The sequence below is a fragment of the Mizuhopecten yessoensis genome, unplaced genomic scaffold, assembly GCF_002113885.1.
Source record: "Mizuhopecten yessoensis strain PY_sf001 unplaced genomic scaffold, ASM211388v2 scaffold716361, whole genome shotgun sequence".
NCBI lineage: Eukaryota > Metazoa > Mollusca > Bivalvia > Pectinida > Pectinidae > Mizuhopecten > Mizuhopecten yessoensis.
In genome coordinates, this window is record NW_018480078.1 from 737,262 (window position 1) to 757,345 (window position 20,084).

The 20,084-nt window shown below is 42.2% G+C and overlaps 1 protein-coding gene across 1 annotated transcript in view; it reads right to left on the reverse strand.

Moving 5' to 3' along the window:
- LOC110443858 (inter-alpha-trypsin inhibitor heavy chain H3-like) overlaps nucleotides 1–18,056 on the reverse strand; it is a 38,213-nt gene extending 20,157 nt beyond the window's left edge. Inside the window, exon 1 of the mRNA XM_021488291.1 lies at nucleotides 17,547–18,056. Coding sequence (XP_021343966.1) covers nucleotides 17,547–17,645 — 99 coding nt within the window. The 5' untranslated portion in view covers nucleotides 17,646–18,056. The remainder of the gene's footprint in view (nucleotides 1–17,546) is intronic.
- Nucleotides 18,057–20,084: the final 2,028 nt, after the last annotated feature.

Below are 20,084 nucleotides of genomic sequence, written 5' to 3' on the forward strand. Positions count from 1 at the left end.
TTGAAAATAAACATTTTAACTAGGATAGGTACATGTTACTCGTAACAACGTAAGGGTCTGCCAACATAAAGATAACATTTCACGTGACACTAACCGGCTTCCGTACTTTTGTCTTTCCATTACATTAGCATCATTAGGTTCCGTGTATAAGTGTTATTACTTTCATCAACCCTTAAGTATGACGCCTTCTCTGTTAACTCAGTAAAACGGGCTATTGGTGTACGTGTCAAATTTATACACGGCTTTCCAGAATCAAACAGCAGTAAAGATCTTGTTCCTAACTCCATAGTCATTGAAACAGCATATACGCATTGCCACCATTGTGTTAACAAAATTCACTTTTTTTTTTCTTTTTTTTACGTCTTATAAACAGCTATGGTCATTTAAGGATGTGCCAGGTTCTTGTGGTAGAGGAAAGCCTGAGTACCTGAAAGAAAACCATCGACCTGTGAACAATTACCTGGCGACTGCCCCACGTAGATCTCGAACCCGCGACCCAGTGGTGGAGCGCTAGTGATAACTTTGACAGATATCAACATCTAGATACACATACATATACTTCAACATAAATACTTGTTCCCACTCCTTGTATAGCAATCTCTTCATACATATAAGTCTTATTTGAGTTACCACGTCATGAGATTTATGAAAAGAATATCAACATTTTTATTTCAGCGAACTTATGGAAACTTAACTTACAATTGTTGACGAGTATGATTGGAAGCGAATTTAAAATACTGTCTGTCAACATAATCTAGAATGCTTGCGAGGGTAACGTGCAGGCGGTCACTCATCCAACTACTGACCACGATCGACATTGCTGAACCAGCGAGCGTGTCACTGGGTTATACCGCATCACTGGAAAGCAAGCTTACCAGTAAGACAGTATTTACCCCTCAACTTCCTTATCTGTTACACTTGTACTGCAAAAAGAATGCTTTTCTATAACATTTTCAAATTTGCCATCTTGGCTCTATGTTTTTTCTCTCACACATCACATGTGTATGCCCGTTTTTGCAAGGGAAATGAAGACAGTTCACACGCAATTATTTTTTAACTAAAGGACGTCACCATCACATCACTATAAACAGTCTGCGTAATTTTGTTGCACATTAAATACGAGTTTGATGATGTTTTTTTTTTTTTTTTTTTTTTTTTTTTAANACAGGCGCTTTTCAATGGGTGGACTTATCGGAAAATGTGAGAGAAACAATAATTCACACTGGAAAAATCTCAATCCTCCGGATATGAAATTTAAAGTTTTGCATTCGGTGAAGGCTCGTTCTTAACTAAAATATTACACTCGGGTCGATATTTCTGTGTTTTTATCAAACTAGAGTAATGGATTCTATAAATCTCCATTGTTACGACATAATATAATCTTGAAATCATGTGACGTTATTTCATGTATCTTTTGATGACGTCACAATAGGATGTGAGGTTATTTGATCATTTAACTGCCTATGAATTCCAACTGAAAGTAGTTCAACACTTATATGTACTTACTATATCGTTTTCAACCACCCTTGTGTATGAAATATACTCGTGTACCCTTCAGACCCTACAACATCTGAATGTGGTAGGTAGCGACAACGTCATACGATGGTAAATATAGAACAAGGATATATTCTCTAAACATTACGGGAATTATGTGATAAAATCACACTCTTTGTTCTTTGTTATACAGCCTTCAATCTTATATGACATGTGTTGAGATACATCGCATCCTCCTGTCAACTCACAAGTCGAACCGGTGCTTTTTTGACACCGATAGATAACCGAAAAGATGCTTTAAGGTTAATCTTTAAATCAAGGAAACGGAGGAAAATAGAAACAATGTTGTATAGGAAGGTAGTTTATCTAAATATAACAAGATTTATGACACAACGCTTTGAATTCTAGTGCGTCTTAACCATATTCTTTAAAACTGTTATCATATATGTTGCATTGTGTGCCCAGCGGTCTATCGCATGCTTGGCAGCAGATTCACGTGTTTGTTGATGTGGGGAGAAGCGTGGGATACAAGTGGGCAGTTAAGCTGTCAGCAATAGCTATTACTGATTTCCAATGCCAGGATGCAGTTGGCGAAAGGATATATCTCTTTTTGACCCATAAATCGTATCACTGTTGAAGTTCCATTCGGTTTTTCAGTAGCAGATAAATTGATGTTCAAAGCGCTATAAGTCGTCTGTATCCCTACTGCGCGATATCAGGCGAGATAAGAAAGTTGTGTGTGAGAGAGTGGAGAGCGTAGTGTTGTTAGGTTTGTCGGATACGTAATCCGCCGGAAGTACGTAATCCGCCGGAAGTGATAACGCCGCTACACTAAACATATATCCTTCCTTAGATTATACACATGGTTTTCACCAGACATGATACCTATCACATAAAGCATGTGTGCTGCTTGAGATTACTTTACCGGATAATTTACTATGTTCAACTGAGAGATAATTCTATCTTTTAATATATCATCGATGTAAGATTTGATGTAGGGTGTAATAAAATTGGCTAAACAACTTGGTACACGAAATCGTAAGCACGTAGTCACCTTCAAGGCGCTGCTTGCTGATGACAACATCATTTATATATCAGATTATTTAACTAAAGCAAAATACTTCAAGATGTATGTATTTTTTTTTTATTAAAGAAACAATTCACGACACGGGATTTACGATGGCGATATCGCTAATTAAATTATAAACTATTATGCGAAACATGTCTCGTTCCTTGACTTGAGCTGAACCTACACATACATAATATCAGTGATAATATTGTCAAATATTGTTGACAAAGGATAAAATGTAATATGGGCTATGCTTATTAAACAAAGGCCATTGTGAACAGTCAGTAGTATATATTATAAGTGTGTCCATCTCAATAAAAAAAGAAATGTGGCATTGGTCCCTAACTCTCTAAAAATTCAATGCTGGGAAATTTACTGTACAAGATACGAGAATTCCCTATCCGAGATACGAGATTTTCCTGTCTGGGAACGATATTTCTTTGTCCAAAAAAAGATTTCCCTGTTCGAGATATTTCTCTGTCCTAGTTACATGTACGAGATTTCGCTGTCCTTGATACGAGATTTCCCAGTTCGAGCACGAGATTTCCCTTCTGAGATCGATATTCCCCTGCCCAATTTACTTCTTTGACCTTGGTAGGAGATTTCCTGACAGAGATACGAAATTTCCTTATCTAAGAACAAGAATTTCGTTCCGAGATGCGAAATTTCCCTGTCGGATATGTATATTTAATTTGCCTGTCCGACAACGAGATTTATCTACCAGAGAATGAGATTTCTCTGTCGTAGGCATAGGCACATGTTTTCTCCGTTGACACTAGACCCTTATACATGTAAGCCCAGCATCACCATCATATCGACGTCAAGAGCAAGCGGATGTGAAGATAGTAAGTTATCATACATTCCTTCGTGCATCTACTTGATAATGCACGTGAACATTTACAATGCAAACACTACCGGGACTTAAGTGCGCAACACAATCGCTCCTCTGTATCATGTTTATTCCCAGGTTTGTGGACGGAACCTACTTTTACGAGATATAAGAAATACAGACATTCATTATGGCGTGGGTACACAGGACAGACATTGATTGTAATCGAGACATGCAGTGATGATAAACAGGACGGATAAGGATAGCACATATATAACTTACAATAAAATAAAACAGGACGATTATGGATGGTAGATATAGGACGGACACTGATCCAGATAGGATGAGTAGTGATGGTAGATAGGACGAACACTGATACGGACAGGGCGAGTAGTGAATGTAGATAGGGCGGACACTGATACGGACAGGACGAGTAGTGATGGTATATAAGGCGGACACTAATCAACACAGGACGAGTAGTGATGGTAGATAAGGCGGACACTAATCCAGAAAGGACGAGTAGTGATGGTAGATTGGAAGGACACTGATCCAGACAGGAGGAAGTAGAGATGGTAGATAGGAAAGACACTGATCCAGACAGGACGCAGCAGTGATGGTAGATAGGAAGGACCCTGATCCAGACAGGACGAAGTGGTGATGGTAGATAGGAAGGACCCTGATCCAGACAGGACGGGGTAGTGATGGTAGATAGGAAGGGCACTGATCCAGACAGGAGGAAGTAGAGATGGTAGATAGGAAAGACACTGATACAGACAGGACGAGTAGTGATGGGAGATAGGAAAGACACTGATACAGACAGGACGAGTAGTGATGTTAGATAAGGCGGACACTAATCAAGACAGGTCTAGTAGTGATGGTAGATAAGGCAGGCACTAATCCAGACAGGACAAGTGGTGATGGTAGATAGGATGGACACTGATCCAGACAGGACGCAGTAGTGATGGTAGATAGGAAAGACACTAATCCAGACAGGACGGGTAGTGATGGTAGATAGGACGAGCACTGATCCAGACAGGAGGAAGTAGAGATGGTAGATAGGAAGGACACTAATCCAGACAGGACGGGTAGTGATGGTAGATAGGAAGGCCACTGATCCAGACAGGAGGAAGTAGAGATGGTAGATAGGAAGGACACGGGTCCAGACAGGACGAAGTAGTGATAGTAGATAAGGCGGCCCCTAATCCAGACAGGACGAGAAGTGATGGTAGATAGGGCAGACACTGATCCAGACAGGACGGAGAAGTGATGGTAGATAGGACGGACACTGATCCTGATAGGACAAAGACATGCAGTGATGATAAACAGGACGGATAAGGATAGCACATATATAACTTACAATAAACTAAAACAGGACGATTATGGATGGTAGATATAGGACGGACACTGATCCAGATAGGATGGGTAGTGATGGTAGATAGGAAGGCCACTGATCCAGACAGGAGGAAGTAGAGATGGTAGATAGGAAAGACACTGATACAGACAGGACGAGTAGTGATGGTTGATAGGAAGGACACTGATCCAGTCAGGACGAAGTAGTGATGGTAGATAGGAAAGACACTAATCCAGACAGGACGATTAGTGATGGTAGATAGGACAGACACGGATCCAGACAGGACGAGTAGTGGTGGTAGATAGGAAGGACACTGCTCCAGACAGGACGAAGGAGTGATGGTAGATAGGAAGGGCACTGTAGAGACGAGTTGTGTTATTATATAGGGCGACTAATCTAGACAGGACGAGTAGTGGTGGTAGATAGGACAGACACTGATCCAGACAGGGCGAGTAGTGATGGTAGACAGGACAGACACTGAGCCAGACAGTGATACAGACATGACGAGTAGTGATAGTAGATAGGGCAGGCACTAATCCAGGCAGGACAAGGAGTGATGGTAGATAGGAAGGGCACTGTAGAGACGAGTTGTGTTATTATATAGGGCGACTAAACTAGACAGGACGAGTAGTGATGGAAGATAGGAAGGACACTGTAGAGACGAGTAGTGTTATTATATAGGGCGACTAATCTAGACAGGACGAGTAGTGATGGTAGATAGGACAGACACTGATCCAGCCAGGACGAGTAGTGATGGTAGATAGGACAGACACTGCTCCAAACAGGACGAGTAGTGATGGTAGATAGGACGGACACTGATCCAGACATGACGAGTAGTGATAGTAGATAAGGAGGACACTAATCCAGACAGGACGAGTGGTGATGGTAGATAGGAAGGACACTGATCCAGACAGGACGAAGTAGTGATGGTAGATAGGAAAGACACTGATCCAGACAGGACGAGTAGTGATGGTAGATAGGAGGGACACTGATCCAGACAGGACGAAGTAGTGATGGTAGATAGGAAAGACACTGATCCAGACAGGACGAGTAGTGATGGTAGATAAGACGGACATTGATCCAGACATGACGAGTAGTGATAGTAGATAAGACGGACACTAATCCAGACAGGACGATTAGTGATGGTAGATAGGACAGACACTGATCCAGACAGGACGGAGTAGTGATGGTAGATAGGAAAGACACTGATCCAGACAGGACGAAGTAGCGATAGTAGATAAGGCGGACACTAATCCAGACAGGGCGAGGAGGGATGGTAGATAGGAAGGCCACTGTAGAGACGAGTAGTGTTATTATATAGGGCGACTGGCCTAGACAGGCCGAGAAGTGATGGTAGATAGGACAGGCACTGATCCAGACAGGACGAGTAGTGAGGGTAGATAGGACAGACACTGATCCAAACAGGCCGAGTAGTGATGGTAGATAGGAAGGACCCTGATCCAGACAGGACGAAGTAGTGATAGTAGATAAGGCGGACACTAATTCAGACAGGACGAGTAGTGATGGTAGATAGAGAGGACACTGTAGAGACGAGTAGTGTTATTAGAAGGACACTGTAGAGACGAGTAGTGTTATTATATAGGGCGACTAATCTAGACAGGACGAGTAGTGATGGTAGATAAGACGGAGATTGATCCAGACATGACGAGTAGTGATAGTAGATAAGACGGCCACTAATCCAGACAGGACGATTAGTGATGGTAGATAGGACAGACTCTAATCCAGACAGGACGAGTAGTGATGGGAGATAAGACGGACATTGATCCAGACATGACGAGTAGTGATAGTAGAAAAGACGGACACTAATCCAGACAGGACGAATAGTGATGGTAGATAAGGCGGACACTTATCCAGACAGGACGAGAAGTGGTGGAGATAGGAAGGACATTGATACAGACAGAACGAGTAGGGATGGTAGATAAGGCGGACACTAAACCAGACAGAACGAGTAGTGATGATAGATAGGGCGGACACTGATACGGACAGGACGAGTAAGTGATGGTAGATAGGAAGGACACTGATACAGACAGGACGAGTAGGGATGGTAGATAGAGAGGACACTGTAGAGACGAGTAGTGTTATTAGAAGGACACTGTAGAGACGAGTAGTGTTATTAGAAGGACACTGTAGAGACGAGTAGTGTTATTAGAAGGACACTGTAGAGACGAGTAGTGTTATTAGAAGGACACTGTAGAGACGAGTAGTGTTATTATATAGGGCGACTAATCTAGACAGGACGAGTAGTGATGGTAGATAGAGAGGACACTGTAGAGACGAGTAGTGTTATTATATAGGGCGACTAATCTAGACAGGACGAGTAGTGATGGTAGATAAGACGGACACTAATCCAGACAGGACGAATAGTGATGGTAGATAAGGCGGACACTTATCCAGACAGGACGAGTAGTGATGGTAGATAGGCAGACAGGACGAAGTAGTGATAGTAGATAAGGCGGACACTAATCCAGACAGGGCGAGGAGGGATGGTAGATAGGAAGGCCACTGTAGAGACGAGTAGTGTTATTATATAGGGCGACTAATCTAGACAGGACGAGTAGTGATGGTAGATAAGACGGAGATTGATCCAGACATGACGAGTAGTGATAGGAGATAAGACGGACACTAATCCAGACAGGACGAATAGTGATGGTAGATAAGGCGGACACTTATCCAGACAGGACGAGTAGTGCTGGTAGATAGGAAGGACATTGATACAGACAGAACGAGTAGGGATGGTAGATAAGGCGGACACTGGTCCAGACAGAACGAGTAGTGATGGTAGATAGGACGGACACTGAGCCAGATAGGACGAGTAGTGATGGTAGATAAGGCGGACCCTAATCCAGTTAGAACGAGAAGTGATGGTAGATAGGACGGACACTGATACAGATAGGACGAGTAGGGATGGTAGATAAGGCGGACACTAAACCAGACAGAACGAGTAGTGATGATAGATAGGGCGGACACTGATACGGACAGGACGAGTAAGTGATGGTAGATAGGAAGGACACTGTAGAGACGAGTAGTGTTATTATATAGGGCGACTAATCTAGACAGGACGAGTAGTGATGGTAGATAAGACGGACACTAATCCAGACAGGACGAGTAGTGATGGTAGATCAGACGGACACTGATCCTGATACGACGAGTAGTGATGGTACATGTAGATAGGACGGACACTAATCCAGACAGGACGTGAAGTGATGGTAGATAAGACAGACACCTATCAGACAGGACGAGGAGTGATGGAAGATAGGACAGACACTGATCCAGACAGGACGGGGTAGTGATGGTAGATAGGAAAGACACTGATCCAGACAGGACGAGTGGTGATGGTAGATAGGACGGACACTGATCCAGATAGGACGAGGAGTGATGGTAGATAAGGCGGACACTAATCCAGACAGAACGAGTAGTGATGGTAGATAGGAAGGACATTGATACAGACAGGACGAGGAGTGATGGTAGATAAGGCGGACACTAATCCAGACAGAACGAGTAGTGATGGTAGATAGGAAGGACACTGATCAAGACAGGACGAGTAGATAGGAAGGACATTGATACAGACAGGACGAGGAGTGATGGTAGATAGGACGGACACTAATCCAGACAGGACGAGTAGTGCTGGTAGATAGGAAGGACATTGATACGGACAGGACGAGTAGTGATGGTAGATAAGGCGGACACTAATCCAGTTAGAACGAGCAGTGATGGTAGATAGGACGGACACTGATACAGATAGGACGAGTAGGGATGGTAGATAAGGCGGACACTGGTCCAGACAGAACGAGTAGTGATGGTAGATAGGAAGGACACTGATCAAGACAGGACGAGTAGATAGGAAGGACATTGATACAGACAGGACGAGTAGTGATGGTAGATAAGACGGACACTAATCCAGACAGGACGAGTAGTGATGGGAGATAGGAAGGACATTGATACAGACAGAACGAGTAGGGATGGTAGATAAGGCGGACACTAAACCAGACAGAACGAGTAGTGATGGTAGATAGGGCGGACACCGATACGGACAGGACGAGTAGTGATGGTAGATATGGCGGACACTAATCCAGACAGGACGATTAGTGATGGTAGATAGGAAGGACACTGATCAAGACAGGACGAGTAGATAGGAAGGACATTGATACAGACAGAACGAGAAGGGATGGTAGATAAGGCGGACACTAAACCAGACAGAACGAGTAGTGATGGTAGATAGGACGGGCACTGGTCCAGACAGGACGAGTAGTGATGGTAGATCAGATGGACACTGATCCTGATACGACGAGTAGTGATGGTACATGTAGATAGGACGGACACTAATCCAGACAGGACGAGTAGTGATGGTAGATCAGACGGACACTGATTCTGATACGACGAGTAGTGATGGTACATGTAGATAGGACGGACACAAATCCAGACAGGACGTGAAGTGATGGTAGATAAGACAGACACCTATCAGACAGGACGAGGAGTGATGGAAGACAAGGCGGACACTAATCCAGACAGGACGAGGAGTGATGGTAGATAGGACGGACACTAATCCAGACAGGACGAGTAGTGATGGTAGATAGGACGGACACTGATCCTGATAGGACAAGTAGCGATGGTAGATAGGACGGACACAAATCCAGACAGGACGTGTAGTGATGGTAGATAGGACGGACACTAATCCAGACAGGACGAGTAGCGATGGTAGATAGGAAGGACACTGATACAGACAGGACGAGTAGTGTAATTATATAGGGCGACGGATCTAGACAGGACGAGTAGTGATGGTAGATAGGACAGACACTTATCAGAAAAGACGAGTAGTGATGGTAGATAAGGCGGACACTAATCCAGACAGAACGAGTAGTGATGGTAGATAGGACGGGCACTGGTCCAGACAGGACGAGTAGTGATGGTAGATAGGACAGACACCTATCAGACAGGACGAGTAGTGATAGTAGATAAGGCGGACACTAATCCAGACAGTACGAGTTATGATTGCAGATAGGACGGACACTTGTACAGACAGGACGAGTTATGATTGTTGATAGGAAGGACACTAATCCAGACAGGACGAGTAGTGATGGTATATAAGGCGGACACTAATCCAGACAGGACGAGGAGTGATGGTAGATAGGAAGGACACTGATACAGACAGGACGAGTAGTGATGGTAGATAAGGCGGACACTAATCCAGTTAGAACGAGTAGTGATGGTAGATAGGACGGACACTGGTCCAGACAGGACGAGTAGTGATGGTAGATAGGAAGGTCACTGATCAAGACAGGACGAGTAGTGATAGTAGATAAGGCGGACACTAATCCAGACAGGACGAGTAGTGATGGTAGATAGGAAGGACACTGATCAAGACAGGACGAGTAGTGATAGTAGATAGAGAATGACGGTGATGACTGACAGGACAGATACTGATGACTTGTTAGTCTACATTGACGGTTAACCATTATATACTAATATTATTGGTAAACCGTACGAACATTGATGGAAGACCTTACGAACATTGATGGTAGACCGTACGAACATTGAAGGTAAACCGTTCGAACATTGATGGAAGACCTTACGAACATTGATGGTAAACCTTACGAACATTGATGGTAAATAGTATGAACATTGATGGTAGACGGTACGAACATTGATGGTAAACCGTACGAACATTTATGGTAAACCGTATGAACATTGATGGTAGACCGTACGAACATTTATGGTAAACCGTACGAACATTTATGGTAAACCGTATTAACATTGATGGTAAACCGTATGAACATTGATGGTAGACCGTACGGACATTGAAGGTAAACTGTACGAACATTTAAGGTAAACCGTACTAACATTTATGGTAAACCGTACGAACATTGATGGTAGACCGTATGAACATTTATGGTAAACCGTACGAACATTGATGGTAGACCGTATGAACATTTATGGTAAACCGTACGAACATTGATGGTAAACCGTATGAACATTTATGGTAAACCGTACGAACATTGATGGTAGACCGTATGAACATTTATGGAAACCGTACGAACATTTATGGTAAACCGTACGAACATTGATGTAGACGGTACGAACATTGATGGTAGACCGTACGAACATTGATGGTAGACCGTATGAACATTTATGGTAAACCGTACGAACATTGATGGTAAACCGTATGAACATTTATGGTAAACCGTACGAACATTGATGGTAGACCGTATGAACATTTATGGAAACCGTACGAACATTTATGGTAAACCGTACGAACATTGATTTAGACGGTACGAACATTGATGGTAGACCGTACGAACATTGATGGTAGACCGTATGAACATTTATGGTAAACCGTACGAACATTGATGGTAAACCGTATGAACATTTATGGTAAACCGTACGAACATTGATGGTAGACCGTATGAACATTTATGGAAACCGTACGAACATTTATGGTAAACCGTACGAACATTGATTTAGACGGTACGAACATTGATGGTAGACCGTACGAACATTGATGGTAGACCGTATGAACATTTATGGTAAACCGTACGAACATTGATGGTAGACCGTACTAACATTGATGATAGACCGTACGAACATTTATGGTAAACCGTACGAACATTTATGGTTAACCGTATGAACATTGATGGTAGACCTACGGACATTGAAGGTAAACTGTACGAACATTTATGGTACACCGTACGAACATTGATGGTAGACCGTATGAGCATTTAAGGAAACCGTACGAACATTTATGGTAAACCGTACGAACATTGATGGTAGACCGTACGAACATTGATGGTAGACCGTACGAACATTGATGGTAAACCGTACGAACATTGATGGTAGACCGTATGAACATTGATGGTAAACCGTATGAACATTTATGGTAAACCGTACGAACATTGATGGTAGACCGTACGATCATTGATGGTAGACCGTACGAACATTAATGGTAAACCGTACGAACATTGATGGTAGACCGTACGAACATTGAGGGTAGACGGTACGAACATTGATGGTAGACCGTACGAACCTTGATGGTTTACAGTACGTACATTGATGGTAAATAGTATGAACATTGATGGTAGACCGTACAAACATTGATGGTAGACCGTACTAACAATGATGGTAGACCGTACGAACATTGATGGTAGACCGTACTAACAATGATGGTAGACCGTACGAACATTGATGGTAAACCGTACGAACATTGATGGTAGACCGTACGAACGTTGATGGTAAATAGTATGAACATTGATAGTAGACCGTACGAACATTGAAGGTAAACCGTACGAACATTTATGGTAAACCGTACGAACATTGATGGTAGACCGTACGAACATTGATGGTAAATAGTATGAACATTGATGGTAGAACATTGATGGTAGACTGTACGAACATAGATGGTAAAACGTATGAACATTGATGGTAGACCGTACTAACATTGATGGTAAACCGTAGGAACATTGATGGTAAACCGTATGAACATTGATGGAAGACCGTACGAACATTGAAGGTAAACGGTACGAACATTGATGGTTTACAGTACGTACATTGATGGTAAATAGTATAACATTGATGGTAGACCGTACGAACAATGAGGGTAGACGGTACGAACATTGATGGTAGACCGTACGAACATTGATGGTAGGCCGTGTGAACATTTATGGTAAACCGTACGAACATTGATGGTAGACCGTACTAACATTGATGGTAAACCGTACTAACATTGATGGTAGACCGTACAAACATTGATGGTCGACCGTACTAACAATGATGGTAGACCGTACGAACATTGATGGTAGACCGTACTAACATTTATGGTAGACCGTACGAACATTGATGGTAGACCGTACGAACGTTGATGGTAAATAGTATGAACATTGATAGTACACCGTCCGAACATTGAAGGTAAACCGTATGAACATTGATGGTAGACGGTACGAACATTGATGGTAAACGGTACGAACATTGATGGAAGACCGTACGAACATTGAAGGCAGACGGTACGAACATTGATGGTAGACTGGTAAACCGTACGAACATTCATGGTAGACCGTACGAACATTATGGAAACCGTACGAACATTTATGGTAAACCGTACTAACATTGATGGTAGACGGTACGAACATTGATGGTAGACCGTACGAACATTGATGGTAAACGGTACAAACATTGATGGTAGACCGTACTAACATTGATGGTAAACGTTCGAACATTGATGGTAAACCGTACGAACATTGATGGTAGACCGTACAAATATTGATGGTAGACCGTACGAACATTGGTGGTAAACCGTACAAACATTGATGGTAAACCGTACTAACATTGATGGTAGACCGTACGTACATTGGTGGTAAAACGTACACATTTTTGTTAACAATATTCAGTTGAAACGTATTTATCAATGAAATTGATTCAGTAGGATTGGACAACAAGAGATAGACAACATCAATGAACAAAGATGATAGGTAGGTCGGACATTGAGTGTAAATAGTACGATTATAGATGCAGCATTTATTGGGATAGAACGAGCATTGGATAGAAAATTATTAGGGTTTGAACAGAATAGATACAACATAACCAGTACAGGCGATACTTTGCTAGTGGCAGGCTTCGTTTCTATATGATTTCTATCTGGTCTAGGAGAGCTGACAATTACCCCTCTTCCCCATCGTAATATCTATTTATTAAAACAGGCCCAGAATCGTGTAACTGTTAAATTGTTAAATTTCGCGGGGTTAAAATTTCGCGATTTTGTTTTCGAAACTTATTCGCTAGGGTTTCATTTCGAGAATCACAATTTCTGTAAGTATATTTCGGACACCTTGCAAAGAGTTACGAGTGTTTGTATACAGCTAGCCATGAAGAACCTGACATCGCAACCAGACGCAAGTGTATACCTGTTCTGTTTACAGACTGGTCATAACCTGATTCGACAGTCATGCTCAGACATTCGGAAATCAAGTTTGTATCGAAAGCCAACAGACACAAACAGGTCATAGCATACAACCAATTACTGTCCATCAGATGGTCAACAACAGTGGTAAAGGGAGTTATGTTGTGCCGATAACCTCTGGCTGGGGTAAACTATTCAGAATGGTGCCAAAACACATTGTCGTCCATATATGATATATTCGAATCGTAGTAGTATACATGTACGATATGTTGAATCATACTGATGCCGATTAAAACAATCTGTGACAATATAAATATCAAATGCTTTCCCAGAAGTTTAATCATGTGCCCGTGAGACATTGCCCCGTAGCGAAATATACACTGATCCGCAGAAATAACATACAACAAATTCTTAGACCATCATACACTGCTCCTTAGAAAATAGCCTACTCCAATTATGTGTCCATGGATTACTGTTCCATAGAAATACCCTACTGCAAGCTCTGTGGGACCATAACACACTACCTCCAGGAAATACCCTAATACAAATTATGTGGACATGATACCCTTAAAGATACCCTACTACAAGTTATGTGGCCATAGGACACAGCCCCGTAGATATACCCTACTACTAGCCATGTGGCCATAGGACACAGCCACGTAGATATACCCTACTACTAGTCACGTGGCCATAGGACACAGCCCCGCAGATATACCCTACTACTAGTCACGTGGCCATAGGACACAGCCCCGCAGATATACCCTACTACTAGTCATGTGGCCATAGGACACAGCCCCGTAGATATACCCTACTACAGGTTATGTGGCCATAGGACACAGCCCCATAGAAATAACCTACTACAGGTTATGTGGTCAAAGGACATTACCCATTATAAATGCCCTATTACAAGTTATGTGACCACCAGACACAGCCCCAGGGAAATACCATACTACAGGTTATGTGGCCATGAGACACTGCCCCCTAGAAACACCATACTACAAGTTATGTTGCTATGAAACACTACCCCTAGGAAATACGATACTACACATTATGTGGCCATGAAACACTGTCCTTCAGAAATACCCTACTACAAGCTATGTGATCATGGAACACTGTCCCTCAGAAATACCCTACTTTAAGGTATGTAGCCATGACACACTGACCCCTAGAAATACCCTACTACAAGTTATGTGGCCATGAGACACTGCTTCATAGAAATACCCTACTACAAGTTATGTGGCCATGAGACACTGTCTCATAGAAATACTCTACTACAAGTTATGTGGCCATGATACACTGTCTCATAGAAATACCCTACTACAGGTTATGTGGCCATGAGACACTGTCTCATAGAAATACCTTACTACAAGTTATGTGGCCATGCGACACTGCTTCATAGAAATATACTACTACAAATTATGTGGACATGAGACACTTCCCCCAGGAAATACCCTACTACAAGTTATGTGGCCATGATACACTGTCTCATAGAAATACCCTACTACAAGTTATGTGGCCATGAGACACTGTCTCATAGAAATACCCTACTACAAGTTATGTGGCTATGAGACACTGTCTCATAGAAATACTCTACTACAAGTTATGTGGCCATGAGACACTGTCTCATAGAAATACCCTACTACAGGTTATGTGGCCATGAGACATTGTCTCATAGAAATACCCTACTACAAGTTATGTGGCCATGAGACACTGCTTCATAGAAATATACTACTACAAATTATGTGGACATGATACACTGCCCCCTAGAAATACCCTACTACAAGGTATGTGGCCATGACACACTACCCCTTATGAATATCCTTCTACAAGTTAGGTGACCATGAGACACTGCCCCCTAGAAATACCCTACTACAGGTTATGCGGACATGAGACAGTGCCCCCAGGAAATACCCTACTACAAATTATGTGGACAAGATACACTGGCTCTCAGAAATACCCTACTACAAAGTATGTGGCCATGAGACACTGCCCCTTAAAAATACCCAACTACAAGTGATGTGACCACGAGACACTACCCCAAGAAAATACCCTACTACAAGTTATGTGGACATGAGACACTGCCACTCAGGAATACTCTACTACAAATTCTGTGACTATGATACACTGCCCCCTAGAAATACCCTTCTACAAGTTATGTGGCCATGAAACACTGCCCCATAGCAAAACCCTACTCCTAGTTATGTCGTCATCAAATTCTGCACCTTAGAAATACCCCACTACAAATTATTTGGCCATGATACACCGCTCCATAGCAATACCCTACTACAAGTTATGTGGCCATGAAATACTGCCCCATAGCAAAACCCTACTCCTAGTTATGCGGTCATCAAACACTGCCCCTTAGAAATACCCCACTACAAATTATTTGGCTATGAGACACGTGCACTTTCCCTTAGAAATATTGTACCACAAGTTCTGAGACACTGCCCTTTAGGAATATCCTACTTCAAGTTCTGTGGCCACGAGACATCGCCCATTAGAAAAACCCTACTATTAGTTATGTGCCCCTCAAACATACCTTACTACAATTGTTTAGCCATGAGAACCTTGCCCGCTGAAATAACTTACTACTTTAATTTTGCCATGTAGTATCAACTCAATAGAAGCTAGGTATCCATGCGACACTTTCTCATAGAAATTGTCCAAACTTGCCTGTAATGAAACAATTAAAACAAACTTAGCATATGAAGAGTTGCCTATCGATAGAGATAGTCCACTCTTATAAAAATGACATTATAGGCTCTGAGGTAGTAAATCATTGTGATATATAAATAACACACTAAGACTCAGAAGCCATGCATAGAACACTGGCCCATAGAAATGACACCCATTGTCTCCGAGATCAGGATGTATTTTATCGTATTTATTTTACAACAATAATGAAACAATGTTATACCATATATAAATCTCTCTTCTTAGTCCGGATGTTATCGCACAGTGGTCTTTATGTGAGAGGAAACCGGGATACCCGGAGAAAACCATTATGACGGGACAAGAGAGACCTTTTCACACGCGATCGGGGAATCGAACCCCGGTCGTGTTGGTGTTTGAGAGTGCGTTATCTACTGCGTCACCTGACTACCCGACCGAAGTCACGAGACAAAGACACAGTACAGCTCCAATCCGTGTATACCTATAGAGGGGTTTATTACAAGTAGTAACGACTTGGTTTTTATATTTTCTCTCTACCTCCTAACAACTTTTATGTTTTCTAGCGCCTTCCTTGGCAATACCTCACTAGTGTTGACCGTTTACCAAATAGGGGAAGGCAATAGGTATTGTACCCAGGCTTGGACAGTTTAAGGTCCTTAAGACTGGTAGCTGTTATTACGTATAACCTCATAAATGATCAGCATTTCGAGTAATGACAACAACTGGGGTTTTACCCGTTGTCAGTATGATGTGACCGGGTCGATACTCGGTGTCTTCATCATGGTAACACTATGAAGTCGGCATTAGATCCACGCTATCGCAAGGGGGCAATACACCAACATACCGTCTCCAGAACAAGTACACACATGCAAACATACAGTACACGCCTGGAAGCACGTCATGAATATCATTGACTGTTAATCGGACATTTTACACTTTAAAACCAAACCAAGCATAGGACACCACACTTATTATCTGCATTAAACAAATCACTAGATATTTCCTTTGAAGTATCGATACCTAATGATCAACTAAAAATACAACGTTGATCATGTGAAGTGTTTTATGCCCAATAGCGTATTGCCTATTAGATCTGGCGTATATTCAATGACGATTTTAAGGATATCAAGACATTCATATGCTTGCTATTTAATCCAGCAATGTTCGACTTTTCTGATGTGCTGTTAAGACCACACAATGATTGATATCGAAGACACATACTCACCCTTTGAAAACCATCGATGAGGTTATTGATTCCTGCACATGCGTCCGGCACAAGCGCCATATAGACAAAACACAACGTAACCAGTTGCCGTAACTCCATGATGTCATCGGAATTATGTCGCCATGTTTGCGAAATGAGTTTGCCAGGATGGCATTAGCATGGGACAAGAAGTAATCCGTTAAAACAAAGACCACAGCATCCTTAAAAGAAAGAAAACAACATTTTCACACTGATTTTAGTTGCTGCCAGACGAGGAAATCCATCAAACCGACTAAAGATAGGATGCAACTCTCGTATGGTTCGTCGCATTTAAAACTACACTTGGAGCTGTTTAGGGTAGTAGTAAACTTATACGCAATGTTCAAGAGCGGAACAGAAATAGGAAGTTTGAAACTGGAGACCTCCTCTCACAGCACCGGAATACATGGCCATAGATGTTCTCACGTACTAGGCGCTGACAAACAGTTACTCGCCGGTCGCCGCCGGAAATTATGGGTTTCCCTTGTAAGTGTGAATACATACATCGCCACATTTGTCTGCCGATAGCACCTCTCCTCGGCGCGACTCTTAACAGCCTCTCTGAAACGTATATACTTAAACCAACAGTTTATTTCTCAATGCAAATTAAACTAATTTTGATTGCTGTATTTGTGTCTAGCTGTGGAAAATTGTTGGGGATTACGTGATGATCTCGCCCCGCGGGGTCCACCACGCCCTCCCCCGCCATTGTCGCTGTATTCCTAAACTAGCAGGTCTATAATCATCACGGTTTGGAGTGGCTAGCGTGCGGAGATAATTGACATTTTCTGGCAAACACTTAATTATCAAAGTCTCGTCTTTTTATCTGGGTAGATATATATATATGTGTGTGTGTTATTGATAAAGAAACGCTCGCTATTTTAGCCGACGTTTATTGGTAATGTATCACGTTGGCGGCGTTTTCTTCAATAAAATACTAAAGAAATTACGCCAAGCTGTGATACAGATTTAGACTGGGATGATAAGCCTTTCTAGATAGAAGGTTCCGAGATACAGCTCAGAAGTTACTCGTTTGATATCTCGAGGTAAGCTCCTCACTGCCATGAGAAGCGACGGACGGTCCGTTATAATAGAGTTCTATACTTCATACATGTGTATAGCACCGTCCTCTACAAAGGAACTATGCATTGCAGAGCCTGGTGATCGGGGACGGGCTGACGTGCAGTGCTGCAATATATTCCTGCGGCAGAGTTTGAAAGAATTGCAGAATATTGTTTTCTTAAGATTTCTCTGCTGATTGCTAGAGCAAAGTTTGGCAAACAGTTTTAATATTGTTAAACTTGTTTTCTTGGCATTCAAATGCAAACTTTATCTAACATTCGATTAAAAAAGCGTACCGTAAATTGAATCCAACGCAACACCATATTGCGCTCCACGAAAATAACGAGAGCTTATGTTATACAATGTATCTTTCTTTATAAAAGCGGACGCATTTGATATTGCCTCAATATTTCAAATCAAATGACGAATCTTTGGACCAGTTCCAATATGCAGGCTGAGTAGAATGATACTTTGAGTGATGCGTTGATAGGATATCGGATACACCAGTCTGCTCGGACATCTGTGTAAGTACAAAACACGCGGCCCGCCCGTAGAGCCTTGGTCAGACTACATGGTCAGATGTCGGCGCCGGATGTCTCTCACCGACCGGTCAGTTTGTCTGATTGCAAGTAAAGGCTGATTATTATTGAACTGTTGATTGATACAGCACTAGTCATTGGTAGCGCGCGTGCGATGTTTATGATGATGTTTCCTCGGCACACACGTGCACCTTATCACGTGTTTCGAGGTTGCAACTTCACAGCCAAGCTCACAAAGAGACAGACCGTTACTTTAACTACCAGTGGTGACCACGTCTATAGCGCACTGTACATTTATATACATGTACATGTAGTCTATAAACTAGACGGTTTATAGACTACATGAAATACGGTTTCCACACTGCGATACGTTAAAAAAGTAGATTGTGGAAAAGTTACGACAGGTTGAATATGTGGTTGTTGGAGAATATGTTGATGGTTCTAAGTTTGAGAACGATTTTTACCCATTGTAATTCACAGATACGTGAGAACCATTTTTCATATGAAAAATATTGAATCCGTGATAATTCGAGAACAGGTTGAATCCGTGATAATTCGAGAACAGGCTAGGTTAAATCCGTGATAATTCGAGAACAGGTTAAATCCGTGATCATTCGAGAACAGGTTAAATCCGTGATAATTCGAGAACAGGTTAAATCCGTGATAATTCGAGAACAGGTTGAATCCGTAATAATTCGAGAAAAGGTTAAATCCGTGATAATTCGAGAACAGGTTAAATCCGTGATCATTCGAGAACAGGTTAAATCAGTGATAATTCGAGAACAGGTTAAATCCATGATAATTCGACAACAGGTTAAATTCGTGATCATTCGACAACAGGTTAAATACGTGATCATTCGAGAACAGGTTAAATCCATGATAATTCGGGTGCAGTTAAATATGAATGATTGAGAACAAA